This window comes from Rattus norvegicus, chromosome 5 (assembly GCF_021556685.1).
Source record: "Rattus norvegicus strain SHRSP/BbbUtx chromosome 5, alternate assembly SHRSP_T2T, whole genome shotgun sequence".
NCBI lineage: Eukaryota > Metazoa > Chordata > Mammalia > Rodentia > Muridae > Rattus > Rattus norvegicus.
The window spans coordinates 136,437,002-136,457,016 of NC_141538.1; the positions used below are offsets into that span (position 1 = coordinate 136,437,002).

The 20,015-nt window shown below is 42.7% G+C and overlaps 1 protein-coding gene, 1 long non-coding RNA gene and 1 pseudogene across 5 annotated transcripts in view; 2 read left to right on the plus strand and 1 right to left on the minus strand.

The window, feature by feature from the left end:
• Positions 1-20,015, minus strand: part of LOC148005993 (uncharacterized) — a 1,435,680-nt gene that overhangs the window by 956,250 nt on the left and 459,415 nt on the right. The gene's annotated exons all lie outside the window — the stretch shown is intronic.
• The window catches only part of Eif2b3 (eukaryotic translation initiation factor 2B subunit gamma), a 65,039-nt gene that overhangs the window by 15,735 nt on the left and 29,289 nt on the right, over positions 1-20,015 (plus strand). For all 4 annotated transcript variants that reach the window (XR_015687491.1, XR_015687492.1, XM_087660215.1 and 1 more), the window contains 2 exon segments: positions 9,092-9,251; positions 15,550-15,661. Coding sequence is in view for 2 of the 4 variants with exons in the window: in XM_087660215.1 (XP_087516341.1) it covers positions 9,092-9,251; positions 15,550-15,661 (272 nt within the window). In the remaining 2 variants the exon portion in view is untranslated.
• On the plus strand, positions 7,328-7,772 carry LOC148005997 (small ribosomal subunit protein uS10 pseudogene; annotated as a pseudogene).

Below are 20,015 nucleotides of genomic sequence, written 5' to 3' on the forward strand. Positions count from 1 at the left end.
TCCATCGTTATGTTACATATTTGAGTTCTTTCTGGGTTTAGTGTGATAAGTTTTGCTTTTTGTTTATAAATTGTATTTATCTATGTAGAGGCTATCTGTGGGGGTTATATGCCTGTCACAACATGTGTGTGGAGGTCAAAAGACAACGTGAAGGAGTGGTCCTCCCCTCCCAGCATGTGGCTCCCAAGAATCTCAGTTTAGGGGGTTGGGGATTTAGCTTAGTGGTAGAGCACTTGCCTAGCAAGCGCAAGGCCCTGGGTTCGGTCCCCAGCTCCGAAAAAAAAGAAAAAAAAAAAAGAATCTCAGTTTAGCAGCTCAGTGGCAGCACTCTTATCTTCCCAGCCGAACTGTTGGCCCTGTTTCTGTTGAAGTACTGATCGCTGTAAACTTAGAACTAGTTTAGAAACTGGTTTCTCTAGCTATTGATTCTAGTTTTCTGATCCAAATATGTTGCGATCACTTTTGTGATTGTTAAAATTTGCTTATGGTCTAAAAATGTAATCGATTTGGAGGAACGTTCCACGGGCTGCAGGAAGGATATAGTCTACAGCTTTTAGAGGAAATAGTCTGTAGACATCTGAAAGTCCATTTGCTCTCTGCTCTGAAGTTTTTTGTCTTTTCTGATTTTTTTCACTTTAGATGAGCTAGATGTATGTGGAGCATAAGTTATCCTGTCTGTCCCTTTATGTCCTGTATTATTTTATGAAATTGATTGCACCAGTGTTTGATGCTTATGTACTAATATTTGCAATCATTAAGATCCTGACAGAGTGGGGCTGGGGATTTAGCTCAGTGGTAGAGCGCTTACCTAGGAAGCGCAAGGCCCTGGGTTCGGTCCCCAGCTCCGAAAAAAAGAACAAAAAAAAAAAAAAAGATCCTGACAGAGTATCTATTTATTAATATGCAGTGCTCTCTTTGTATATGAATGCCTACCCATATCTATATGTATATTTATATCTACATACTTGTATATATGCATGTTTACATGTGTGGGGACATAAATATGTACATGTGTTTTTGTATTACTTTCAGGGCTTAAATATATTATTCTGTGCTTTCCTAGCTACTGATTATTTTAAGATTTATTTATTTATTATATATAAGTACACTGTAGCTGTCTTCAGACACACCAGAAGAGGGCATTGGATCTCTTTACAGATGGTTGTGAGCCACCATGTGGTTGCTGGGAATTGAACTCATGACCTCTGGAAGAGCAGTCGGGTGCTCTTAACCGCTGAGCCATCTCTCCAGCCCCTAGCTACTGATTATTATAGCTGTTTGTTTTAGGGTTTTGTTTTGTGTTCAGATTTATTTATTTTATGTATATGAGTACTGTAGCCATCTTCAGACAGCAGAAGAGGGCATCAGATCCCATTTCAGATGGTTGTGAGCCACCATGTGGTTGCTGGGAATTGAACTCAGGACCTCTGGAAGAGCAGTCAGTGCTCCTAACCGCTGAGCCATCTCTCCAGCCCTTGCTTTGTTTTTTTGACACAGGTCTTGCTATATAGACCAGGCTGGACTCAAACTTACAGAGATCCACCTGCCTCTCCCTCTCAAGTGCCTGGATTAAAGACGTGCAGCATCATGCCCACAAAGTATAAATTAGATGATGATACTCATTCCGATTTATACTTTTGATTCCATTGAGCTCCGCTTTCAAGTTGTTTATCTAGCACATCAGTCTCCATCTCTACCCTGCAGGATGGCTCTGTAGGATTTCTTTCCTTTCAGACATCTCTCTTTCTTTAACCCATTTGAAGACAACAGCTCTTGTCTTACTGCTTAGAGCCTGCCCTGTGACCTCTAGAGCTGCTGTTCTGTGAGTAGTAAGTTCCTACAAAAGAATTCTCACCTTTGTCAGAATGTATGAGGTCTCAAAACGTCTCAAACTGGATAGTTTAACCTTCAAGCATGATTGAACAAGGAGAAGGGGGTAGCAAAGAGCTAAAGATTACTGTTGCTTGTCTCCTTCACTAGGTTGAACACTGGAGAATCAAAGATTAAAGCTTATGAACCTTGGGTTTGATTATGGAAACTAACAAAGTATTATTTAAACCCCAGCTTCATATACTGTGAGTCACAACCTCATTGAGAGTCACATAACTGAACATGGAGTTTATGAAAGAGTTGACAGCAGTAAAAGATTTTTAAATGCATAATGGACAAATTTAAATTTCAAAGCAAGTGGGTGACAATCCCAAAGTGTTTGTGGTGTGCACTGTTGCACTGGCCAGTTTTACTGCGGCCTTGGTTCTGGCACACACCATGCTCACTTCACACCGTGCCTACTCTTGCACCACACAAGACCATCCTGGGTAATGAATTGGGCTGTTTGAGTTTTCTGCTGCCATGGAAACATGGATGGTGTCTTACTGTCAGGGCCTGAAAGAAGACACCTGCTGACAAGCCTGACACCTTGAGCTTGACCCCTGGAGACCCCTTGGTGGACGGAGAAAAATGACTCCCCCCATGTTCACAGCATGGCGTATATCTCACTCCACAATAAAGTAAATAAAATCAGTCAGTTCTGAATAATGTTGAGGACGTTCTGAGCCCTGTGATGTCAGATATTCAGCCAGAATTTAGTCGTTTACATGAAAATAAATATGCACATACAGGTCATTAGTATGCAAATCTGCATAAACAGTGATAATAAATTCAACATTTCATGTTTACAGATCACTGTTTAAGCAAAGAATTAAATATGAGAAAATAGGGGCTGGAGAGATGTTCAGTGGCCGTGAGCACATACATTTCAGAGGCGTCTCTCCGATGCCCAGTGCCCACACGGCAGTACACAACCATCTGTAACTCCAGTTTTAGGGAACCTGATGCTTCTTCCGCCCTCCACGGGCACCAGGCACACAGGTTGTCAATACCCTCACATATATGCAGGCAAACCATCATATTCATAAAATAAGTTTTAAATAAATATGAGATTAGAAGTCAAACGACTAGAATGGCTGTTTTCAGAAGTGAGATGTGTAGAATCTGAGACTGTGAAAATGTTTGTTGATGAAGCAGTCTGATGTTTTTATATGTGCATCCATATATTATATGAATTATATTTTAAAGACCCTTAAAGATGGGTCTGGAGAGATGGCTCAGAGGTTAAGAGCACCGACTGCTCTTCCAGAGGTCATGAGTTCAAATCCCAGCAACCACATGGTGGCTCACAGCCATCTGTAATGAGATCTGATGCCCTCTTCTGGTGTGTCTGAAGACAGCTACAGTGTACTTACATACATAAAATAAGTAAACCTTTTTTTAAAAGAATCCTTAAAGACAAGGGAAAGATTCCGAGATCTGGATTAAGGTAGTGCAGTAGAAATAAAGAGGAAAACCCCAGTGGATGCTAGGAGTCTGGGTGGAAGAGGGAGACTTCAGCCCTCGATTCCTACAAGGCTTCTGATTCCAGGCCTGGAGAGTGGTCGTGGTATGACTGCCCTAAGGGTGACATGAAGAGTATTTAGCTTTGGGCCTAAAGTTATCACTTGGTTTTGTTGTTGTTGTTTTTCTTTTTCTGTTTTTGAAATAAGCTCTCATTATGTAGCCTTAATGGCCTCAGAATCACAGAGCTCCACCTGCCTCTGCTTCCTGGGTCCTGGGATTGAAGCTGTGCCCCTGCACAGCCAGCAGCCATTCCTCCACACCTACCACCTCAGTCTCTGAAGGTGAGCTGGAAGCTGGCAGCCCCTGTGCTGCTGGGGACTACAGACTGGGAGTTTTCCCTAAGCGTTTTCATCCAAAACTAAACCAGTGAAGTCTCCATTGTAGTTAACTGTGGAGCTCGTAAAAGCCTACAACTACTTTTAGAGAGTGGATTGAGTTGGACCACATAGGAAAATGTAAATTGTGACTGTTTCTAGTCGCACCAAGTAGCAATTCATTAGTTCCAGATGGGCAGGGATGGAGTAGGGAGCGGTGCTTTGGATCGGAGCCATTGTTTGTGGAAGTGATGGGTGGGTAAAAGCATGGTATTTTATTAGGCCCTGACAGTTTTTCCCGGGGAGCTATGTTTCTCTTTTTCCTTGATGTAGGAAGTCGTTTGCCAGATTGTCTTATTTATCACAGTCTGCCGGGGAACAGCTGCCAGAAAACAAGGCTGTTCCAGTAGCTCGCCTCTCCTCCCTCCATCACCACCACACAAACAAGCATCCGGTTCTCTACTTAACTTTGGGGCTGTTTTTACCTCCTAGTTTTACCTCGTGGTTTTGGCTTGATTAAAAATGTTCTTGTAATGAGATATTCCGGGCTTTGCTGTGGCAGTGTAATTGAGTTTTCTGAGCTTAATTTGTTTGCTTTAGTCAACACTAACTGGCAGCTGTTTGTCGTTAGAAATCCTGGGTGCCTTGAATTCTTCCTAAATTCTAAAGTGCTGCTTTCCCCCGTGGAGACTGTGTGTGTTTGTATGCTATCAACAAAGCACGCGTTTGTTATCTTCCAAGCTGTGCTTTTCACCCTTACACTTACCCCGGCTTGTTTAGATGCAGGCTTACAATGAGACACGAAGACTGTTGGAATAGTGAGTGGCTGTGTCTTTGGAGACTCAGGTTAGTTTCTACGTAAGAGGCTGTTAGTGTTAGCAGCACAGTTGAAGGCTGGTTTGTTCAGATACTGCATTCTGGATCCCTGTTAACCACAGTCCAGACAACCCATGTTTATTCATGACTCGAGGTCACACATAATCTATAGTCCTTCTTGGAATCATTATATTTTATAGTTTGTTTCTCTTAGACTTTTTCTTCTAGGATTTCCAGCTTTCTGATGGTCAGCAAATCTCTCCTCTGCAAGTGGTGGGAGAGCTACTAGGAAGAGAATGTTCGGTTTGCTTTGAATCTTACCTGGCCCTTTCTCTAGACAGGCATGAGGGTGCTGGTAAACCAGCACTCAGTCTGTCCTAGGTCCTGCTTTTCAGACTGAGGCTTTTCTTTCCCTGTGAGAACAGATGTCAAACAGGCATTGAAGGGAGGAGGGGTTATTCCTTGTGATCTTCAGGGTTTTGTATTCATGTAGTGTGACAAAACTTTCTGGAGAGACACAACACACGTGTCTACTCACCTCACGTAGGGAGTCCGTGACAGACCATAGTATGGATACCACCAAAATCCAACGTGGTGAGCCAGTGAGTTTTCTTTTTTACTGACTCCTGATTTTACTTAACAAGAATACGGGTGAGGGGGGCTGGGGATTTAGCTCAGTGGTAGAGCGCTTACCTAGGAAGCGCAAGGCCCTGGGTTCGGTCCCCAGCTCCAAAAAAAAAAAAAAAAAAAAAAAAAGATTTAAAAAAAAAAAAAGAATACGGGTGAGGGGTTGTTCACAAACAGTGATTTCAGCCGAATCACCAGAGCTCAGCCCGGCATGGGTGACAGCCCATGAAAGCTGGAAAACCTGGGGCACACTGCACAGCCTGCAGGCAGCTCAACAGGTCTGAGAGAGTGGCCTTTATTTATTTATTTTTTGGTTCTTTTTTTTTCGGAGCTGGGGACCAAACCCAGGGCCTTGCGCTTCCTAGGTAAGCGCTCTACCACTGAGCTAAATCCCCAACCCCGAGAGTGGCCTTTCTAATTCACTCGTGTACACCTTATCCAGGCAGTAGTTGGTGTTTGCAGCTTTGATTTTCTTAGAGCCTTCCTGATAGCTCAGCTTCCCTTGTCTGAGGGACTCTCAGCTTTCATTGTGTACTCTGGTGTGGAGGAGCTTAGTGAACCTGGTCTGTTTGGGGTGCAGGAGTGAGGGACACACTTGACACACCAACAACATTGAAGACAATGAAAGCCGACTGTTACATAACAGTTCAGTAGGGGAAGGGTCATCTACAGGCAAAGAGAGACGAGCCTACTGGCCTCCCCCCAATTATGCAAGACTTGCTTGTTTGGTGTTCACAGTGATGACAGATTTAAACACTTCTACAGAAACTGAATGAGCTCAGCATCTATTTCCCAAGACAACTTTGTCACCACTTCAGGGACATCTGCATCAGAGTCATTTTCTTTTCTTTGAGGTATACTTAATTCAATCAATCATTAAACAGTCAACTTACAAAAGCAATCATCTTATTAAAGCAACCTAGGAAAAAAAAATTCTTCCCCTCAACCAGATGCCCTCATTGTGGTGAAGTAGAGCAGCTCCCGTGCTATTGTACGGAAAAATCAGATGCTGAAAACTAGATCCTGCAGACTTTTCCTCCTTGGTTTGTGTAGCTACTGTTTGATTTCTTAATGTTTGGTGTTTCTGACTAGTAAATTATAGGTTTATGCGGTTTTTCAAATTTGTTTTTACAAAAGTAAAGTAGTTATAGAAAACTTCCTTTTGGTCTTACAGCTTATTTATTTAAATTGAAGATTTTAAATGTGTTTTCTAGTCAGTTGGCATTAGACGTCTGTTTTCTGTGTTTATGCCAAACCTAAAGGAACAACAATGCTTAGGCAAAGATGTGCTTGAAATACATTAAGTAGCCTTGACTGACCAGTCACATTCAAACTTTTACTCCCAGTTTTCTCCAGGCTTCTTAATAGGGTCTGGCAAAGCACAGAGAAAAGGATTAACAATATCAGACAAGTAAATCATGGCAGAGGATAATGCAGTTTTTACCTCTAATAAAGAAACTCAACAGCAACAAAAGTGAAATGCCACCTGTGGCTCTGGCTCTTGCCTCCCCTCCTTCCCTTCCTTCCTCTCTCATGGCTGGCCTCTACTCCTTTTCTTCTCTCTCTCTCTGTCTCTCTCTGTCTCTCTCTCTGTCTCTCTCTCTGTCTCTCTCTCTCTCTCTCTCTCTCTCTCTCTCTCTCTCTCTCTCCTCCCCATGCCCTGAATAAACTCTGTTCTATACTTTAAGAAAAAAGCAACCTGTGGTGTCCCGTGCCTTTAACCCCAGCACTGGGGAAGCAGAATCTCTGAATTCAAGGTCAGCCTGCTCTACAGAGTGAGTTCTAGGACAACCTGAGCTATGTAGAGAGACCCTGTCTCAAAAAAAGGGGATGTGTGTTCATTTCCTTATAAAGTTTTGATTGTTTTGTGTGTATAATACAGGGTAGCCTTGAGTTCCTAATCTATCTACCTCAGCCTCCTGAGTTTTTTAATTATAGGCATTTGCTACGACACCCAACACACAATTACTCTTTTTAAGTGCAGTATTGGAAACTGAACCAATTGCTTTGTGCATCCTGGGTAAGCACTCTATTAACTGAGCTATGTCCCAAGCCCCCATCGGTAGTTTTTATTGTAATTAATTATTGCGTGGTAATCAGAAATTCTACCATTATGTGAAAATACTTTCGAGACCTGGTGGTGTGTGCTGTGGATGGAGCTTTGTCCAGTCTGCTCTGTCCTGACTCACCACCGCTGTTCGCTCCTGCTGAGGAACAAGTCGGTCAGGAAGCCGCGCCTCAGCCATGACATTTAAAGATACCAGAAAGACCCCAGTGGAGCCGGAAGTGTCGACTCACCGATTCTAATCACGCTCACCACCCACAAAGTGAAGTCGAGGGAGAAGGTTTGTGCAGCTTGTTCAGAGGCGGAAAGGAGAAGAATCTGAAAGTGAAAGACTGGTGTGCATGCCTACCAAGACACTGAGAATCACTACTGGGAAAACACCTTGTGCAAGCAACCATTGACTTACACAGCCCTTCGGAGATTGTTAAGCAGATTACTTCCATCAGTATTGAGCCAGGAGTGGAGGTTGAAGTCACCATTGCAGATGCCTGAGTCGACTGTTTAAATAAATTGACTTAATTGTGTTGAAAAAGAGAGAGAGAGAAAATAGTTTCTTCAGTGATTCATTCATTCATTCATTGTCCAGTTGAGGCAGTAAGAAGGGTGATTTGTTATACAAGAGCCTCACTTGGCCACAAGTGAGAAGAGAACTAGTCCAGAGTGCCACAGGTCCAGGGCAGAGCCAGCAGGACTGTTTTGGTTGTAAAGAAGACAGTTGGTCTCAGGCAGTCTTGGTCTCAGGCAGTCTTGGGAGCAGGAAGGGATGTTCAGATCTGTTGAGACTTCTTTCCAACAGTGGCACACAGACACCCCAGCTTTCAGTATCCTTTTACTTCTGTCCTCCAGCCTCTGTGGGCACACAGGCTAACTTCCTTCCACCCCTGCTCACCTTTCTTCTCTTGTGTGTGTGCATCTGATTCCACTCTGCTCGCACAGCGCAGGAGCTTCAAGGAAGCCGTTCAGTTTGGTGGTAGAAATTAAATGGAGACTTCTACATGCTAAGTACTTGTCATGCCTCTGAGCTACATCCCCCAGAACCTCATTCAATTATTAATTATAAAAATTAATAATATCAATTATTAAATGCTTAGTGTATACTAGTTGCTGGTTGCAAGAATAGGCCTCACTTTTCTTATCCAATAAACAATACTGTTTATATGATGTTGCTATAAGATTAAATGGGTATTTTGTATATGCTTCAGATTGTAATTGTTCACTACCTAGAATGTGAATTACCAAAGAACGAGGCATTACATTATTATGTAATACTTTAGCAAAATATATTTTTTTAATTTGGGCTTACTTCTATGTATATGAGTGCTGTGTGTGTGTGTGTGTGTGTGTGTGTGTGTGTGTGTGTGTGTGTTTGGGTGTGTGTGTGTGTGTGTGTGCGCATGCACATGAAGGCCTGGTGTCTGTTAAGGTCAGAAAAGGAATCAGATCCTCTGTAATGCGTCATGTGAGAACTAGTAACCAAATTCAGGTCTTCTGCAAGTACAGTAAGTGTTTTTAACTGTTGAGCCATTTTTCCTGTCCCTGATTGTTTTAAAAAGAATTTTTACCAAAGTCATAGAAATAGTGTGATGGGTTTCTACGCTGTCCTTAAAGGTCTGGCCTCAGAGGTATCTCAGCACTGCCCAGTAAGGATCACAAGGGGGCAGCAGAGATTTCAGACCCTGCCCTAGCACAGTTCCATTAGGACACCCTATTTATTTTAATGTTATTTTTTTGTTGTTTTCTGTTCAAATGATATTAGAAAATACTGTGTTTTGAATGTTCTAAGTTATGATGTGCTTGTCTTTTATGTTGACCCTTTCTCCCCCGCTTCAGTGTGTGTGTGTGTGATATTTACTTTTCTGTTTTCATTTGACAGACTGATGTGCTGGTCCTGGGCTGCGATCTGATAACAGATGTTGCCTTACACGAGGTTGTGGACCTGTTCAGAGCTTACGATGCATCACTTGCCATGTTAATGAGGAAAGGACAAGAGAGCACAGAACCAGTTCCAGGTCAGAAGGGGAAAAAAAAAACAGGTAAGGTAATTAGAATTTGTTAATTTAATAATAATTATTATTGTCATTCATCCTTTCATATGAGAAACATTTATTGGGAACCTACCATGCCCTGTAGATACTGTGCTAGGAATTCATTACATAAAATCAAGACAGTCTCTGATGCTTAAATGTTTATAGCTATTTATTATTTTAAAGATTTATTTACTTAATGTATATGAGTACACTGTCACTGTCTCCAGACATTCCAGAAAAGGGCATTGGATCCCATTACAGATGTTTGTGAGCCACCATGTGGTTGCTGGGAATTGAACTCAGGACCTCTGGAAGAGCAGTCACTGCTCTTAACCACTGAGCCATCTCTCCAGCCCTTGTTTTGGGTGTTTTGGGTTTTTTTGTTTTGTTTTGTTTTTTATGCTATTAAGAATCAATCCCCAGGCCTAATTTATTAAATTATCCCAAAGTCTTTTTGGCACATCACAAGTCAGGAAATATAACAAACCCTTGTCACTTAGACTACCTATTCTTATTAGTCATGAATTGGATGTTTTCAGTATCTCCAAAAGGAATAAAAATCCCCACTGTCTGCAGCCATCTAAAGCGTCTTAGGGCATTGTGTGCTCCCTTCTACTCTCCCCCTTCCCCTCTCCCTCTCCCCTCCCCCGCCTTCTCTCTCTCCCTCTCTCCCCTCCTGCCCCCCCATCCCCAGGGTTTCTTGGCTGTCCTGGAATGAATTCTGTCTGTTTACCAGGCTGGCCCTGAATCAGAGATCAGAGATCTGACTCTGCCTCTCCAGTATTGGGGTTAAAGGGAGGTGCCACCACTGCCCAGCTAACCAGCTCTTCATTTTTGCAAATTATTTGTCACTGCTGCAGCCCTGTTTTGAGTTTCTGTCTTTGTCTCTCTCAAGTTTTAAAAAAATCATTGTGCCAAGTGTTGTGGCCCATGCCCTTAATCTTTGTGTTCAGGAGACAGAGGCAGCCAGTTCTTTGTTAGTTTCAGGCCATCCAGGGCTAGGTAGAGAGACCTTGTGTCCAAAAAAGGAAAAAAAGAAAAGAAAACAGGAATGAAAAGAAAAAGAGAGCAAACTCTTTGAACCCCGTTTGAATTGTTGGTGTCTGTGGCTTGCAGCAAACCACTGACGTCTCATGTTCCAGGACTTCATTAATGTGCCTGTTCAGAGCTCTTGTCTTTTGTTTGCTTTTTGAGAGACTATGCCCAGCTTCTTTTGTTTTCTGAATCTTTTTCTTTTGAAAGATTTTATGTATATAAGTACACTGTTGCTATCTTCAAACACCGCAGAAGAGGGTGTTGGATTCCATTACAGATGGTTGTGAGCCACCATGTGGTTGCTGGGATTTGAACTCAGGACCTCTGGAAGAGCAGTCAGTGCTCTTAGCAGCTGAGCCATCTCTCCAGCCCCTGAATCTCTTTTTGTTGTTGGGTTGATCCAGGTATTCTGAGTCGTGTGTTGTTTATTTTGGTTGTGAGCCTAGCCTTTAACGGCTGAGCCATCTCTCCAGCCCATGTGTGTTGTTTATTATATGTAGTATGGGCTGTGGCCTTAAACTCAAGGTCCTTGCTTCTGCCTTGGCCTCCCGGGTGGAAGGGTTACAAGGATGCACCACTATGCTCAGCCCTGAAGGGTCTTTTCCTCATGAATGTCATTGCTTGATTCCATGCTGTGGGCTAATCCACATAGGCTTTGCCTGCATGTATGTCTGTGCACTGCGTGCGTGCTTAGTCCCCGAAGAGACCAGAGGACAGCCTCAGGTCCCTTGGGACTAGAATTACAGATGGTTGTGAGTCTCCATGTGGATAATGAGAATAGAAAACAGGGTCCTCTTCCAGAGTAGCCAGTGCTCCTCATTATTGAGCCATTTCTCAGCTCCATCCAGTCTTATTCAGATGGAAATTCACTGTTAACTGGGAACTGAGTAGGGCCTTCCTTGGCTGCTATGCCTGTGATCTCAGTTTCTCTGGTGGCTCCACCTCTTTTCTTTGCTTCTGCTTTACTTCCCTCCATGGCTTTTACTCTTGCTTAGTTTCTACTTTGCTTCAGTTAATTAGTTAATTAATGAGGCAGGATTTCTCTGTGTAGCTCTGGCTTCCTGGAGCTCACAGAGATCTGCCTGCCTCTGCTTTGGTTTTGTTCTCTACTTTACCTCTCTGTTGATAGCTTCTGCTCTTGTCCCCCTACCTCCTCTTCTGTGTTCTTCAGATTTAGCACTGCTTAGTGTGTTTTCCTCCTTCTAAGGAGCCTCAAGCATTGCTTCAGTGTCATCTGCCATTTTCTCTAGATTCAAAGTGCAGGTGCTGTCCATTGCACCATAGGAACCTTCATCTCCATCTTCTCTACCTGCCTGTTCAGGTCTTCAGGGGCCTAGTTCTAATATTCTGGAAGAGGCTGTTGGTGCTGCTGTGACTACAGCTGTCATTCTTAATTCAGGGGCTAACAGCCATCTCAGGGCTGAGGAAGGTATCTGGGAGCTCGGCTGTGAGAGCTGGGCTTCTTCTTGATTTAGTTCCCCATCCAGGAGCCTGACCCTGACTTGATTGCAAACAGCAGGTTCTATCAGAGGAGAAACAGAAGCTACAAGGTCATTCACTTCAGCTATCCTCCTTTAGTCTGAGCTAGCTCCTGTCTGCAGTGGTGGCTCATGCCTTTAATCTTAGCATTTGGGAAGCAGTCAAGGGGATCTCTGAGTTCGAGGCCAACCTGGTCTATAGAGAGTTCCAGGACAACCAGGATTACACAAAGAAACCCTGTCTTGAACCCCCCCCATCCTTCCCCCCAGCTGTCCTGAAACTCAATCTGTAGACCAGGCTGGCCTCAAACTCACAGTGGCCTACCTGCCTCTGCCTCCCAAGTACTGTGATCAAAGTCGTGCCATCACCATGGCCTGACTAGTCTGGTTTTTTTTTTTTTTTTTTTTTTCTTTTTTTCGGAGCTGGGGACCGAACCCAGGGCCTTGTGCTTGCTAGGCAAGCGCTCTACCACTGAGCTAAATCCCCAACCCCTAGTCTGGTTTTTAAGTAGGGTTTTGTTTTTGTTTTTGTTTTCTGTTGTTGTTTGGGACAAAGTTAGTGTGTTTTCCTGGCTGCCTTGGATCTCACTGTGTAGGTTGGGCTGGCCTTGAAGTTGCTGTAGCCCCTGGCCTGTCTGTCCTTACAGGCATCATTACTTGCCTGCGCCATTGCTCCTGCTCAAATAGTTTTGATTTGTTCTTAATTTATTAGCTTATTTGTGTCTATATAATGAGTAAATATCTATCCTATCTTTGTCTGGTTTTGGCGTCAAGATCATGCTGACTTCATAAGATGAGTTAGAATTTTGAACTCCAAGTATAACTCTTTTTATAGAGTAGGAGTACAGTTTTATTCTTGGAGCGAGTAAAACTATAGAAAAGATAGAAAAATCAATAAGAGAAATAAAAATGAAGTAGGAATATTTGAATATGACATAATTTTTAAGAAATGAAAGTTCACAGTTTTATTTACTTTCTTAGCCTTGTTGGTGTAGTCTTGCTTCATGGGTAGACATTCCAATTACCTGTTCTGCTCCCAAGTGGGCTTCACTTCAGTCTTCAATAAAGCAATTTAGAAAAGAAACCTTTCCAAGTGCCTATCTCTTTATTCAGAGTTTGCAGTTACTATGGTAACAATAAAGAAACAACACAGGGAAGAGGGCCCAGAAGGAAAACCATGTGGCAACAGAGCCAAAAATTGCCTGGCTGGAAATTATCGCTCTCAGGATTCAAGTGATTCAAGGTTTTTGTAAGCCTAAGAAACTGATATGTTAAACAATCCAAATTAGATCCAGAAATACCATCTATTTCTTTATTAAGTTGATAGCTCATAATTAGGCCTCTATAGTCTCAAACTGTCATGTAATGGATGAATTAATGTGTCTCAGAGTTGTGTGTGCCATTTGCAGTTCTCTTCAAAATTTAGCTTCAAATTGACCATCTATGGATTTCACCACTCTTGGGTTTTGGAAAGAACTGTATAGTTTTCCCCATTCACATTCAAACACTGCATAAGATGAGATGACCAGCTGCCAAGGCATTGATGGTCTCAAGTGCTTCAGTCACCAGAGCAAAAGGTCACACAATTAACACTGTGTTGTAGATGTACAGATAGCTGCAGCCAACAGTGAAGCACACCAGGTATGGTCGTGTGCAGCTGTCATCCCATCTCTCCAGAGGCTGAGGCAGGAAGTCATGAGTTCAAGTCTAGCCTTCGCTATTATTGAGACCTGCCTCAAAAGAGAGGTGGGTAGATGCAGACGTTTATATGTATGTCAGTGTACTTGCACGCATGTACATGTGTAAAGGCCAGAGGTTAACATCATGTGTCTCCCTCCCCCTGCCTACCTCCACTTTAAGGCATGCTCTCTTACTGAGCCCAGACTTGCTATTGCAGCTGGACTGGGATGTTTGCCTTTGCCCCCGCACTCAGTGCAGGGGTTAGAGATGCACATGCTACCACCCCAGCTTTTATGTGGATACTGAGGCTAGATCCAAACGCAGGTCCTCATGCTTCCAGAAAAGCACTTTACCCAAACATATCCAAACATTAAGCACAAGAGTAAGAACTTTGTTTCATTTTTAACTTCAATTTTGTTTATTTGGTTTGGTTTTTTTTTTTTTTTCATATACCTCAGTGGACTAGCTTTAGATGCTCAGTTCTTAGTTGTTACACTGTTTCTTCTGTGTATACATGTCTTTAGATATATGCGCTGACTAGGTGGTGGTGGTGCACACCTTTGCTCCCAGCACTCAGAGGCAGAGGCAGAGGCAGGTGGATTTCTGAATTCCAGGCCAGCCTGATCAGTCTATAGAGCAAGTTCTAGGACAGTCAGGGCTACACAGAGAAACGCTGTCTCAAAACAAAACCCCCAACAAACAAAGGAAACACACACTATAAGATACTAGTATGAATATTTGTGGGGGGTGTGTGTGTATGTGTGTGTGTGTGTGTGTGTGTGTGTGTGTGTGTGTGTGTGTGTGTGTGAGAGAGAGAGAGAGAGAGAGAGAGAGAGAGAGAGAGATCTGTGTTCCTTCATGTTGTGCACCTGCATTTGATGGCCAGAGGTCAATGTTAGAGGTCAATGTTAGACCTCTTCCACAATCACTCCACCTTGTTTTTTAGGCAGAATCTTTCATTGAGCCTGCAGCTCTGTGATTCAGCTGGAGTAGCTGGCCAGCAAGCCCCAGAGATCCTCCTGTTTCTGTTTCTCCAGCTCTGGGGTCACAAGTGTGATTGCTAGGGATCAAACTCATGGTCATGCACCAAACACCTGACTCTCCCAGCCACATAGCACATATTAGTACGTTTCCAACAATGTGCTAGATGTTATAGGAGATATAAAGTAATAAATTGACCTTTGAGATGTTTATATTGTAGCTGGCGGGGGGGGAAGAAAAAGTCCATATTATATAAGCAGTGGCGTGGCAGACGGTGTAGTTAGTGTTAACCTCGATTGACTGATAATCAGGAGTAGTAGTATTCCCACTTTCACAGTGAACAGACCGAACTAATTATGACCTAGAGTATTTGGAAAGAGAATTCCTTGCCGTACTTTCTGTGAGATGGAGTAGACAGAAACTGGACTGTATCTTGACTGTCCCACTTTGTGACCTCCCTTCACTGCTGTCTCTGAGACTCAGGTCCTCATGCATGCTAGACAAATGCTCTACCACTGAGTACCCCACCCCTTTCATTTTTTAGGCTGGCCTTGTCTTTGAAGTCTTTGAAGTCTTAGGTTTTAGACTCTCAGATACTGGTATTAGATGCATGCATCATCATGTCTACCTTTTAACTTTTTATTTTTGAAATAATTTCATGTTTATGAAGTTGTTTAAAATATAGCAGTTTGCCAGAATAGTACAAAGAATTTATATCCTTTACCTAGATTTTCCAATTTTTAACATTTGCTTGCACGTGTTTTATTTGGGAACTACTTGAAAATAAGTTGTGACTGAGTGCACTCTGCTTTTAAACGAAGTGAGTGTGAACCACCTCTCCCCTAGAAAACAGTCCCTTAAAAACAGTAATTGCACCTTACAGTACTTTACTCTATTACATTATTCAGAATTTACCAGTTTACCCAATAGTATCCTTCCGAGCAATAGAAACATGTTTGACCCTTTATGCTGTAATCTTTGTAGAGTGTGACACGGTGCTCATCACGACTCTCCTCCTATCACAGGACAATTTGATTCCAGGAGCTCTCTAAGTAGGTCCCCTGTCCTTGATTAGACATGCAAGCAGGACAAATGGCTTGATTTGATTTTCTTTCTTTTATATGATTCAGTGGAGCAGCGTGACTTCATTGGAGTGGACAGCACAGGAAAAAGGCTGCTCTTTATGGCTAATGAAGCAGACTTGGATGAAGAGCTGGTCATTAAGGGATCCATCCTGCAGAAGTAAGCCCTAGGGATTGACTTCTTGGCAGTTCTCCCTTTCTTGAAACCAAATAAAACCGCCCACCCTGGGAAAGAAGGAATGAGAACTAGATTATACTGTGTGAAATTGAGAAAAGTATGTGAATGCTCTCTCCAGAGACAGGGTCCGACTTGCCGTCAGAGCGTAGTGCACTTTACGTTCCCGGGTCATTTCTTACCAAGGTAGAGCCAAGTCCTGCCTTTGTGGGGAGGCAGGACTGACCTTCTGAGAGTGTTAGAGAGCCTCCTTTTAAAAATATGCTAGGGGGTTGGGGATTTAGCTCAGTGGTAGAGCGCTTGCCTAGGAAGCGCAAGGCCCTGGGTTCGGTCCCCAGCTCCGGAAAAAAAAGAACAAAAAAAAAAAAAAATGCTAGAAAGCACATAGCGTAGTCCACCTTCTGTGGTGGTGGTACGTCCATGTAGTTAGGAAACAGATCTCCAGGAGGTTTAAGTCTGGGGAATATGAAACTCTTATCTCACTAAACACAATTCCATAGTCTTTCCTGCCCATATAGTTTTCCCTGACAATGACAATTCTACTTTGTCTACTGGTTAATCTGAGTAATTTACATATCTTCTATAAGGGAAATCCTATATATTTATGTGTTTATGGTTGACTTATTTCATTTGGCACCACATCCTCAAGGTTCATCATGTTTTTTCCTATGACAGAATCCCATCTTTTTCTCTCTTTTTTTGGTCTTCCCTCCCCCACCTCCCCCCCCACCCCAGAGCTGAGGATCGAACCCAGGGCCTTGCACTTGCTAGGCAAGCACTCTACCACTGAGCTAAATCCCCAACCCCCCATTTTTTCTTTCTTATTTATTTTCTATGAAATGTGTATGAAGAGCTATTCTTAGACATTTTTAGTATTTAAACAAAGTATACAGAACTTCATAATCACAGGACATCCTAGTACCTTGGGTGTATTATTTATTTTGACATTTACTTATTTTTACTTTTTTATGTGTATGGGCAGTTTCCCTGTGTGTATGTCTTTGTGCTGTGTGCATGCAGTGCCCATGGAGACTAGAAGGGGACCTCAGATCTCCTAGAACTAGGGTTACCAATGGTCGTGAGATATGATGTGGGCTAGGAATAGAACCTGGGTCCTCTGCAAGAATAGCAGTTCTTAACTATTGAGCGCTCTCCAGCCCTCCATCTACTCACAGACCAGGATTACCAACAAAAGCCTCTTGCTTTTGTTACCTTTGTTTGTTATCTTGTTTTTTTCCTCCCCTAGGATGCTTACACATGGTGGCTGGTTTCTTTTGATGGGTTAATTTTTTTTTTTTAAAGATTTATTCATTTATTATATATAAGTACACTGTAGCTGTCTTCAGATACACCAGAAGAGGGCATCGGATCTCATTATAGATGGTTGTGAGCCACCATGTGGTTGCTGGGAATTGAACTCAGGACCTCTGGAAGAGCAGCCGGTGCTCTTAACCACTGAGCCACCTCTCCAGCCCCCAATTTTTTCTTTTCTTAAATGGAAAAGCAAACTTGGGTTTAGTGGCCAGAATCTGGTGATAGGATATGTTACCTTTATTATAATCTTATTTTAAATATAATTTTCGTTTTATTATTATTTTGTGGGTATGTGTGTTCATGTGGGTGTGATGTGCTGAGTTGGCGCTCTCCTTCAGCCTTTTTGTGGCGCTGAGATTGACCTCAGGTGGTCAGGCTTTCCTAGCAAGCACTTTACCCACTGAGCCCCCTCTCTCCCTTTATGTAAGTTCTACATCTGTCACTCTCGCAGCCTTCTTGTGCCCCTCTTGGCGTGCTGTCTGAGAGCAGCTGGCCGGTCATCTGGACCATAAAAGATGCCATCTTTCCCCTGGCACAGTATCAAACACCTTAGTCCCAACGCTTGAGACACAGAGGCAGGGAGGCAGAGTTATCTATTCAAGGTCAGTGTGGTCTACTTAGTGAGCTCCAGGCTTCCTATAAAGATTATATGTACACTGACTCCTCAGACTCCATTAAAACAACAATAAAAGGAGTGTAGAAAGGTGTAAATCCAGAATGCCAAAGAAAGTCAGTTTCTCTAAGCTTAGGTTTATGCAGCTGAATGTCGTTTAGCTATTCTTTGGAGAATCTCCATTTTATTTCTGACAAGCATGTGTTTTTAATAGTTCAAAAGTGTAAGGTATTTGTGCCAAATATTTAATAAGGAAATCATGATGCTCTTCCCACAGTGTTATGTAGTTCACTTTTAAATTCTAGTCAAGGGGTCAAGGGTGGTTTTTTGTTTTTTCCTGGAAGGATAATAAACATTTAAAAACAAGCTTTTAAAGATATCTTTTCAAATGAAATAAATGTTCACAAGTTCATCTTGGAAGGTTTAGGCATTTGTATCTGGGGAGACAAGGACATTTGTCAAGACTGCAGAAAACATGGCCAAGTCTATTTCGAGGGCTAGAGATAGTGAAAAATGGTTTAGACTTCGATTGCTCCATGTGTGGAAAGCCTTGAAATTCTTCTGTAAATCAGGAGAATCCCTATTGATATGTAACCAGTCCTAATTTCAAATACTCCTTTCACTTTATGGTAAGGACAGGTAGCATACAAGGACTTCTTTTTTTTTTTTTTTTTTAGATTTATTTATTTATTATATATAAGTACACTGTAGCTGTCTTCAGACACACCAGAAGAGGGCATCGGATCTCTTTACAGATGGTTGTGAGCCACCATGTGGTTGCTGGGAATTGAACTCATGACCTCTGGAAGAGCAGTTGGGTGCTCTTAACCACTGAGCCATCTCTCCAGCCCATACAAGGACTTCTTAATAAGCCAAAATCTGCCGGCTGCGGTAGCCTTTAAACCCAGCACCCAGGAGGGAGAGGCAGGTGGATCTCTATGAACTCAAGGACAGCCTGGTCTACATAGAGTTTCAGGACAGCCAGGGCTACACAGTGTAACCTTGTCTCAACAACAACAAAGAGGAGGAGGAGGAGAAAGAAGAAGCTGAAGTCAACTACACTGGACTTTTGTTCTTATTTCTCCATATTTTTTTCTATTCTGTAAAGAAACTTAGCTATGAGGACTTTCATTCTTTAGATGTGACTAAATGGACTGCAGGACACAAGGGAAGTTTCCAGCCTCCACCAGTGTGGCTCATCGCGTCACCAGTTCCAAGCTGTTGAGTCTTCAGCAGTACAAATCAGCTTGTTCTTAGATTTCTCTTTCAGGCTCTGTTTCCTTGGCGTACTGAGTCTGTCACCACCGTCCCTTTGTTGTCCAGCTTCCAAAATGTGCAGTCCTGGTCTTTGTCCGTGTAGGTTTATATCTTTAAATTAAAAATACACAAATAGTTGGGTAGTGGTGGCATATACCTTCAATCCCAGCACTCAGGAGACAAAGGCAGGAGGATCTCTCTGAGTTCAAGAGAACGCCATCCTCTTCTACAGACTGAGTTACAGGATAGTCAGGGTTATACAGAGAAACCCTGTCTCAAAAACCAAACCAAAACAAAAAACCTTCGCTACCATTCTAATGAGTTTTCAGGATACATGGTGATTAATGTCTGCCTTAGTCCTCGCCCAGGATTATTTTCCTTTGTTCTTCCCATCCTCCCTCTCCTCTTCTGTCCCCTTCTCTCTCCTCTGCACCTACCTTACCTACTGTCCATCCCCCTCCCTCCCTGCCTCCCTCCTTCCCTTCTCGTCCTTCTTCATCCAGTCTGGGTTCTGTGCTTTCACACTTCCCCTTATAACCTTACTTATTCTTTTTTTTTTTTTTTTTGGTTCTTTTTTTCGGAGCTGGGGACCGAACCCAGGGCCTTGTGCTTCCTAGGTAAGCGCTCTACCACTGAGCTAAATCCCCAACCCCCTTACTTATTCTTTTATATCTACTTGTGCAGCCTTGAGTCTTTTTTCCATATAGTATATAAGAAATATTTACTAATTTTTTTTTTGTGCATACTTGCCATAACATGTATGTAGAAGTCAGTCAGGGACAACTTTTGGGAATGAATTCTCTCCTTTCACCATTTAAGTTTTAGGGTTAACTTGGGTCACTGGGCTTGGACACAAGTGTGTTCCCCACCTCCCCTCCCACCCCGCCTCTGGTGCTGGGTGATAAACCCTGGGCTGTGTGCATACTAGGCAAGCTCTCTACCACTGTAGCCCTAGCCCAGCCCTCAATTTTTAGTTACTTATACATCTGTTTTGTCAACTATTATAAGCTTTTCAGGCGTCTCTTTTGTTCTGGCATAATTGTCATCATTATAAACTCATAGTTCCGTCTTAATTAAAGCCTCAGAATCACACTAAAATCTTGCCTGTCTCAAACCAGCCTTCCATTCCTCCTAGCAAGTGATAAGATTTCCCGG